The sequence below is a fragment of the Garra rufa genome, chromosome 11 (assembly GCF_049309525.1).
Source record: "Garra rufa chromosome 11, GarRuf1.0, whole genome shotgun sequence".
NCBI lineage: Eukaryota > Metazoa > Chordata > Actinopteri > Cypriniformes > Cyprinidae > Garra > Garra rufa.
This window is the reverse complement of record NC_133371.1, coordinates 41786786-41796895: the sequence shown is the minus strand read 5'-3', so window position 1 is coordinate 41796895 and position 10110 is coordinate 41786786. Positions and strand designations below refer to the sequence as shown.

At 34.0% G+C, this 10110-nt stretch overlaps 1 protein-coding gene across 1 annotated transcript; it reads right to left on the bottom strand.

The window, feature by feature from the left end:
• Positions 1-254: 254 nt before the first annotated feature.
• LOC141345904 (GATOR2 complex protein WDR59-like) lies at positions 255-10011 on the bottom strand. The gene is made up of 17 exons (XM_073850828.1): positions 9950-10011; positions 9369-9418; positions 9041-9176; positions 7961-8046; positions 6370-6450; positions 6260-6297; positions 6064-6152; positions 5866-5982; positions 5694-5771; positions 4387-4543; positions 4223-4302; positions 4012-4144; positions 2598-2719; positions 1693-1857; positions 1499-1600; positions 1256-1400; positions 255-328 (listed from the first exon to the last, which is right to left on the bottom strand). The coding sequence occupies exons 1-17, from the start codon at positions 10007-10009 to the stop codon at positions 255-257; spliced, it is 1713 nt and encodes a 570-aa protein (XP_073706929.1). The 5' UTR covers positions 10010-10011.
• Between the last annotated feature and the right edge of the window lie 99 nt (positions 10012-10110).

Below are 10110 nucleotides of genomic sequence, written 5' to 3'. Positions count from 1 at the left end.
TGTCTGTGCGTGTTGGGCTCCCGCTGTACAACCTCAGGGTGGTTTGAGACTCCGTTCGCATTTTCATGGGTGTCATCACCCCGCTGTGATACGCCGAGAGAGCTGACAGCGACCTGCACACACACACACACACACACACACACACACACGCACTTCATCTTATAACGTGCTAAACTGTCTTCAATTGTATTCTAATAATAATATAGAATAACATGTCATGTTTTCAGACACAACAAGCAAACAGGATTGAATATTCACCTGGGAGTGGGTTCAGTTGGAGGGGCCGTTCGATGCATAGTCATGGGCCGTGTGAAATAAACCAAGGAACCTAACAGGCAAGTTAAGTTGCAATTTATGTGTTGGATTTAAATTTAAAAACAGTTTGGAATAATTAAGATTTTTTTTTAAATAAGTCTCAAAAATACAGTAAAAAAACTAATATTGGGAAATACAATTACAATTTAAGAACAGTTTTCTAATGTAATATATTTTCAAATGTGATTTATTTAAAAGCTGAATTTTCAGCATCACTACTCCAGTCTCCAGTGTCACATGATCTTTCAGAAATCATTGTAATATACTGATTTGCTGCTCAATTATCATTTATCATCAATTATTATTGGTGCTCAATTATTAATAATGTTACTTATCATCACAAAATTAATATTTTAGTGAAATTTGTGACATTTTTCCATAATTATTCAGATGAATAGAAAGATCAAAATAACAACATTTATTTGAAATATAAACCTTTGTAACATTATAAATATCTTAACTGATCAAGCTTCCTTGCTTAATAAAAGTATTAATTTATTTTAAAAAAGGCATCAAATTAGAATGATTTCTGAAGGATCATGTGTCACTGACGACTGGAGTAACGATGCTGAAAATTCAGCCTTGCATCACAGAAATAAATTACATTTTAAAATACATTAAAATAGAATCACATTAGCATCATTACTCCAGTCACATGATCCTTCAGAAATCATTCTAATATTCTGATTTGCTGCTCAAAAAACATTTTTTTTTATTATTATGTTGAAAACAGCTGAGTAGAATTTTTCAGGTTTCTTGATGAATAGAAAGTTCAAAAGAACAGCATTTATCTGAAATAGAAATCTTTTGTAACATTATAAATGTCTTTATCATCACTTTTGATATTACCAAAATATCTATATCATGCATAATGACAAACCATCAATTACAACTGATGTGCATAGTATACATAAAAGAAAAGGCTCTTATCCCAGCCTACCTGTCCCACAGAAGCGTGCCCCTGAGGTTCGTGGGAAAGGGATGTTGGAGTCCTGGTACGAACCGTAAGTGTTGGTTACTCGAGGAAAAGTAGGAAGTGCTGGAGTCACTGGGTTGGTGAGAACATAAGGGTTCGTACTGTCCTCCTGGACATCCAATAGTAGACAGTAATTTAAAAACTCATTATGGAAACTCAGAAATGTGTTTGAACAATATAAGGAGCACAGAGGTAAAGCTCACTCACCATGACTCCATCTGACTCTAAGCAAGACACCAGCTGTCGAACACACGGCTCCAAGCAGTTCTGGTTTCTCTTCACCTTCTGAAGCGACGTATCAGTCAGGATCTACAAAAGAGATAATGATGCTTCAATATAACATCATTCAGAGATTTGACTAAATGTCAACGCAAGCTTGATGGGTGTTAAAGAGTTTCAACCTTCTGTATCTTGGTCTTCATGGAAGACGAGATGTTCGTCGGAGAGACGAACTGGAAAGATGGAGCTGCGTTGTTGGGGTATTGGGCAGGAAACTTCACCACGAGACGGACACGATTGGCTCCGCAGTCGGCCGACACAAAGCAACTGCGATTGACGGCATCCATCTACAAGAACAATAAAGCCACTGTATTATTTACAGTTGAGGTCAAAAGTTTACACCCCCTTTCAGAATCTGCAAAATGTTAATTATTTACCAAAATAAAAGGGATGATACAAAATGCATGTTATCGTTTAGTTAGTACTGACCTGAATAAGATATTTCACAAATTCCAGTTTAAAAGTTTACACTCGTTTGATTCTTAATACTGTTGTTACCTGAATGATCCACGGCTGTTTTTTCGTTTAGTGATAGTTGTTTATGAGTCCCTTGTTTGTCCTGAACAGTTAAACTGCCTGCTGTTCTTCAGAAAAATTCTTCAGGTCCCAGAAATTCTTTAATCCATCTTTTCACACAACTAAGGACAACTGAGGGACTCATATGCAACTATTACAGGTTCAAACGCTCATTGATGCTTCAGAAGGACAAACCATGCATTAAAAGCCGGGGTAAAAACTTTTGAACATAATGGAGATGTGTACATTTGTCTTATTTTGCTTAAATATCATATTTTTTTTAATTTAGCACTGCCCCTCAGAGGCTACAGAAGATAGTTGCATCTTTCCCAGAAGACCAAATAAGTTAAATTTACCATGATCTTCACATTCAAAAAAGCCCAACCCCTGGCTCTTAATGCATGGTTTTGCATACCATTTATTATAAGTCCACAACATGACAGTTAATCTAATTATTTCATTTCTAAATATCTTGTTTTGCATCAGATTTTCAGAAATCACATTGACTGACCTCCACATTGACATTGCGAATCTGTAAGTTGACTAGAGAAAACTCTTGCTGCAGAGTCTGAGGCAAACCGGGTACGTCGTTCTTACCGCTGGACAGGCCAGACTGAGGACCATCAAACTGATCTGTGAACAGACAGTAATTTACATCCACTTTTTCACATCACCATAAATGGAGAATGGGGTCAAATATTCAATGAATGAACAAGGGGATTTAACAACCATTAGAATGATAAATTTATTATAATAATCATTAGAATTATAAAAAATATTCAATCAGTTTTTTTATGCAAAATGTTTTTTTGTATTAGTTAAAATAACCAAAATCAGATTATACTTTAAGGTCAGTATGATTTTTTAAAAATGTCTCTTATGCTCACCAAGGTTGCATTTATTTGATCAAAAATACAGTAAAAACTGTAAAATTGTGAAATATTACAATTTAGAGTAACTGTTTTCTATTTAAATATATTTTAATATATAATTAATTTTTGTAATGCAATGCTACATTTTTAAGGATCATTATTCCAGTCTTCAGTGACACATGATATTTCAGAAATCATTCTAAGATGCTGTACATATATATATATATATATATATATATAAATTATTATGTCATATCATATTATATAACAGAATAAAATAGAAAAAGTAAAAAGATTACAACAGGTATAGGACTTAGGATGCAATATATAATTCTAGACTCACTGAAAGTCAAAAATTCTAAATCCAATTTAATTCCTGTGCAGATTTCTTTTTTACTTATTTATGGAAGTCTATTTTATTCTATTCTATTTTTTTATATTATTCTATTCTATTCTATTCTATTCTATTCTATTCAGCCACAAAACACAAAGATACAGAATATAATACATATAATTAACCACAATAGAATAGATTAAATATTAAATACAAAATAAGACAGGCAGACAGAAGTGAGTAGTTACATTCATGTCATATTTTTAAATAATTAAATTGTGAACCTGGACCACAACACCAGTCATAAGGGTAATTTTTTGAAATTGAGATTTATACATCAATTGAAAGCTGAATAAATAAGCTTTCCATTGACAACTATTTGTAAAAATCTGGAATCTGAGGGTGCAAAAAAATCGAAATATTGAGAAAATCACCTTTAAAGTTGTCCAAATTTAGTTCTTAGCAATGCATAATACTAATCAAAAATTAAGTTTTAATATATCTACGGTATGAAATTTACAAAATATCTTCATGGAACATGATCTTTACTTAATATCCTAATGATTTTTGGCATAAAAGAGAAATTGATACCATGTATGTTTGGCTATTGCTACAAATATACCCATGCTACATAAGACTGGTTTTGTGGTCCAGGGTCACAATTAATTAACCATAATGCAACAAAACCCTGTCAGAGCAACTCTTGCCTTTTTTTTCACCTTGTGAGTTGCCTGCTGTGAATCCAGGGCTTAGTGGAGGTTCAGAGTCTTGGGACCTCAGCGTTTTCTCCGTCTCTGTGGTGAGAGTCAAGCCCTCCATCAACTCATCCACGATGTCATTGGCACAGCACAGCTACAGATCACATGAGTCCATCAGTTTCAAACATAAAGTCATCATCTGCAGTGAAAGGATTGAGTTCATGAGGATCACCTTCTGAAGTTGAGGATCTACTCTCCATATTCTTAGGGATTGATCTCTGGACCATGTGACCAGCTGACAGTCTTTAGAACCTAAAATACAGAAAGGGTTGCGAAAGACAATAACACTTGCACTCTTTTACAGAATTATCACCATCTACCGGTTGTTCCTCTCACCTTCTTTCTGTGGCCTCCACTGAAACTCAAGCACAACATCTTCGTGGCCCACGAACGCGTGAACGGGACTGTTCAGTTCCAGTGTGCTCCACAAGAGGAGGCTGTTCTCTCGTCGAAGCTGAGGAACCATCACTGTAACCAGGCCGTTAGAGAAGGGCTGAGGGAAGAGGATACAGTGAGTACTTTACAACATGTTTACTGCAATTATACAAATGATGCAAGCATAAGGGGAAAAAGTACACTACTTAATGATTTAAAAACAGCTATCTAAAAATACAGTAAAAACAGCAATATTCTGAAATATTATTACAATTTAAAAGAACTGCTTTCTATTTGAATATATTTTAAAATGTAATTTATTCCTGTGATGCAAATCTGAATTTTCAGCACTATTACTCCAGTGTTACGCATTTCAGAAATCATTTCAATATGCTGATTTGATGCATAGTTATTATTGGTGCTTAATGCTTCTTTTTATTATCAATGTTGATCAATATTTCCACAAGATATTAAGCTGTTTACAGCATATACAAGAAAAAGAAATGTTGTATAAGCAGTTCAGCATATTAGACTGATTTCTGAAGGATCATGTGACACTGAAGATGCTTTGCATCACGTAAATAAGTTACACTTTTAAATATATTCAAACAGAAAACAGTTGTTGAATTGTAATTACATTTCACCGTATTACAGTTTTTTTTACTGTATTTTTGATCTAACAAATGCAGCCCTGATGAAAAGTGACTTGTTTCAAAAACATAAAAAAATAATATAATATAATATAATATAATATATTAATGCATTACTTTTTAATAAAAAATTGAGTATTCCTCAAAATGAATAAAAACACTGAAATGCAACTCAGAATACAACACAAACCTGCAATAACTAAATGTGTTAAACAATACAAATTTCCTTTATGAATCTAATCCTTTTTTATTAACCAAAGTCTTTGCTGCTGACCTTTGATGATCAAATTCAACCATACTAATAAGCAAAAATTACTTAAGAGAAACATTTGTTCTTCTATTTTATTGCTTTTTATGAGGCTTTTGGTGTGAAAAGGCTTTGACATTTGCCAAAAATAAAACTTTTTATATTAAAAACAAACAAGCGAGCCAGCCCAGATTTAAAAAGTAACACAAAAGTAATGTAAAACTTTACTTTCCATAAAAAGTAACTAAGTAACGTAATTAGTTACTTTTTAGGGAGTAATTCAATATTGTAATACATTACTTTTAAAAGTAACTTTTCCCAACACTGTAAAATAATACTAAAACTGAACATTTAAATGATTTAAACTGTACCGTGTATCTGGCCTTCCACACAGGCACCTGACACGACAAGATATCAAGATACTTCCTGGGTTGTCTGTAGTCCCAGAACTTTTGGAATGAATCAATATAGACACAGAATCACATGTTTGCAGCACAATAATAGAATGTAAACAATATAATCAATAATTGTGATTCTAATCACCCGAACGGAGTTGTCCTGACTGGAAGTAGCCAGGATGTACTCATTATCAGGGTGCCAATCCAGACCATGTATCTTTGACAGGTGAGCAGCAACATACTCCACTGCAGTGTTGGGTTTCTGAAGCATAGAAGCAGACAGATTAACAGAGAAACAAAGGATGATTAATTGCTAACCGAGTCGTGATGAAGCAACAATCACCCTCTTGTCCCAGATTCTGACATCGCCGTCATGACTTGACGCCAAACAATAGTTATTCCGTTTGTTCCACTTCACCTGAGAGGCTCCAGCTATTATAGAGAAGAAACATGAGAAAATAATAACAATAAATGAAAGCACAGACTTTGCATTACCTGACTGATAAGTTATATATGGACTTGTGAGTCTTTCAACTCACCCACGGCAGACAGAGCCACAGTTGGCTTTCGAGTGTCCCTGGAAATTAAGAAAGATGTAAAATATGGTGGAAAAAAAAGCCTTTATCATGCATTCTTTCTTCAGACTTACCTTGTGTCCCATATGTAGATGTATGTGTCCACAGAGCTTGTAACAAGAAACTCTGGTTCAAACCACGACCAGTCCAAATCACTGAAACAGCAAAACAGTGTGAAAAGTTATTTATCATCTCTTAATTATTATTTAGAATGTATTGTTTACATACTTAAAAGGGTAGTTCACTTTCAAAACAAAAATTTACAGATAATTTACTTGTCATCCAAGATGTTCATGTCGTTCTTTCTTCAGTCGTAAAGAAATTATATTTTTTGACAATATGATATTTTTTTTAAATTTCAGGATTTCTCTCCATATAATGGACTTCTATGGTGCCCCTGAGTTTGAACTTCCAAAATGCAGTTTAAATGCAACTTTAAAGGGCTCTAAATGATCCCAGGCAAGAAAGAAGGGTCTTATCTAGCAAAACGATCGGTTGTTTTCTAAAAACATTTACAATTTATATACTTTTTAATCTCTACACAGAGTACACACAGAGTTAGACAAGACGATCATTTGAGGTTAAAAAGTATTTAAACTGATATTTGATCGTTTAGAGCCCTTTGAAGCCGCATTTTGGAAGTTCAAACTCGGGGGCACCATAAAAGTCCATTATATGGAGAGAAATCCTGAAATGTTTTCCTCAAAAAACATGATTTCCTTACGACTGAAGAAAGAAAGACATGAACAACTTGCATGACAAGGGGGTGAGTACATTATCTGTAAATATTTGTTCTGAAAGTGAACTACTCCTTTAAGTCAGATCAATTCAAGTCAATTAATTTATATACAGGTCTAAGACGTTAAGATGTCCACATCAAAAGAAATTTACAAAATTGATTTTATGTCCATAGAAAACACATTAAATGTAAGTAAAGTGACCTTTAAGGTTTCAAATACGTTTTTGGAAAATAAAATGTCAAAATTTGGTTTAAATTATGTTACATTGTCATTCAGTGTAACACAATATTTATGTAAAAATTTAAACAATATGCTTAGTCTAACTAGAATAAGGGAGCATATTACATTTGTATTGTGTTTTAAAGTAAAAAATTCACATTCTCTTGTACCACTCTTTCAAGAATTTATCTTCCAGAATCTGGCAGTTTTGTTTCGGGAGTTCATCTCTTATCCTGAAAAATGTCTGTCTTGCAGAAATTGACTAAAAATAAACTCATTAACGTATTGCCAGATTCTGGAAGATAAGTTAAATCTCCATTTTGGCCCATTTTATCTGTAAAAAAAAAATTGTAGTTATTAGGATTGATATGGTTTGGAATTGGTAAAATGTGCTTGGAAAAAAAATATGACCAGAATATCAACGTACCTACTAATAATTCTGCACACAGTGTTGTGCTTTTTACAATACACATTGTTCAAAACTGCTTTACAGAGACTAAACAATGTTTATAATACTTTAACGCTTGTGGACAGTAACTGTCCACAATTTTGCAGTTTAGAGCTGGGTGATAGTGTAGTTTAGATTTGGTAAGGATATAAAGTCAAAAGTCTGAACTTTTTTGATCATGCTTTTTTTAGTTATTGTTTGGATAAGACAAAATCAGATTTCATAAGTAACATTTCAGCTTGACGTCATCTGTACTACCTTATCACACGTGTATGGCCTTGCAAAGATGTATGTGGTTCACCAGATCCATCACGCCAAACGTACAGGTCAACACGCTGGTTACTCTGATGAGAAAAGTTGAGAAAATGTATATTTACAAAATGGAAAATTCATAATAGAAGTCCTAACACTGTAAAATACATGTAACCCTGGACCACAAAACCATTCATAAGTATTAAGTAAAGATCATGTTCCTTGAGGATATTTTGTAAATTTTCTACCATAAATTTATCAAAACTTCATTTTTTATTAGTAATATGCATTGCTTAGAACTTCATTTTGACAACTCAATATTTAGATTTTTTTTTTTTGCACTCTTAGTTTCCAGATTTTCAAATAGTTGTATCTCAGCCAAATATAGTCCTAACAAACCATACATCAATTGAAAGCTTATTTATTCAGCTTTCAATTGATTTATAAAAACATTTACCCCTATGAGGGTTTTGTGGTCCAGGGTCACAATTTACTTATATAAATATATGACATGAATGTAACTGCAATATGATTTCATCATATCCTAACAAACCATACATAAAATAGAAGGCTTATTTATTCAGTTTTCAGATGATGTTTAAATATGTATATGTGTGTGTGTGTGTGTGTGTGTGTGTGTGTACTGGTATTCATCACGTTGTGGGGACCAAATGTCCCCACAAGGATAGGAATACCAGTAAATTTTGACCTTGTGGGGACATTTTTCAGGTCCCCATGAGGAAACAGGCTTATAAATCATGCACAATGAGTTTTTTTGAGGAAGTAAAAGTTTGCACAATCTCCTGTGAGGGCTAGGTTTAGGTGTAGGGTAGGTGTAGGGCGATAGAAAATACGGTTTGTACAGTATAAAAACCATTACGCCTATGGAATGTCCCCATAAAACATGTAAACCCAACATGTGTGTGTGTGTGTATTTATTTATTTTCATTGTTAACTAATGTAGTTAACTTATATTAACAATTGTAAACTTAGCGTAAAGTGCCATCAAATAAATATTATGTACACATGCGAAACAAAATATGACACTGTCATGAATCAAAATGAGATTATGTCTTCTTCACGTACAGATGCTGCAAATAAATGGGCACCAGTTTTGTGCGGATTCCACTGGACTGTCCCAACATCCCATTTGCTTTGCCGGCTGATTTTGCGCGGAGCTTCGGACGGCGTCTCCAAATTTACAACATATAAGAATCGTCTCCTATTCAAAGCATTGAAAGAGTAAACAGGCTGTGGTATAATGATGCATACATAAAGGCATTTACAACTTTAAAAAAAGATATGAAACTGGATGCAGACACAGCATATACTGTAAAGCTAAGCTACAGATGGTGCATAAGGGTGTGTGCATAATTCCACATGAGGATGTGACATTAGCCGAGGCTGTACAAACCCAGAGAGAACAGCGTGCTGGCCGAGACAGTCCACTGACATTGCAGTAGCCTGAAAAGAAAAAAGTCTGTCATTACACAACACAAGTCTCCAAAAAGACTTGTATAATTTTCCTTTTACCCTTCTAAATGTATTGTATTACCTAGTTATTGTCTAGTGTAACTGCATTTTTGTGAAGATTACAGGAGAAAATCTGCTTAATATTACATTTAAACTAAATATATTACACTTGGTTTGATAGTGTATATCTAGAGCAATGTTATACAGACATTTTAAGTATAACTTATGTACCCATTTTTGATAATATAACGTTAGTATATAAAGTAAATTGGACCACAGTTATTAAAGATATCCCAGGTAAATGTCCATACTTATTGCAATACAAATAATAACTGAAAGTACTATGTTTACATGGTACGTTTGTCAACACCTTGCAAAAACAAAGCATGTCATTCAATTCAAACTTTAAAAGACGTCGCTCAGTATTGACATGACAGCTCTTCGTGTTTATTGTTCTATTGCTTTTGAAAACGACTTTTCTATCGTATCTAACGCATGCATGCGGGTTTAGTAACTGTGTACCTGTGCATCTCGAAACTCCTCCACTACCAACACATTCTCAGTACTCCAGCGGGCCGCCATCTTCACCCACCAGAACGTCAACAAATGACGTGATACTAACGGGACGACAGTGTCATCTCGCGAGAACTCGTGTCAGCCGCTTCTGTTCACTTCACTGTCAA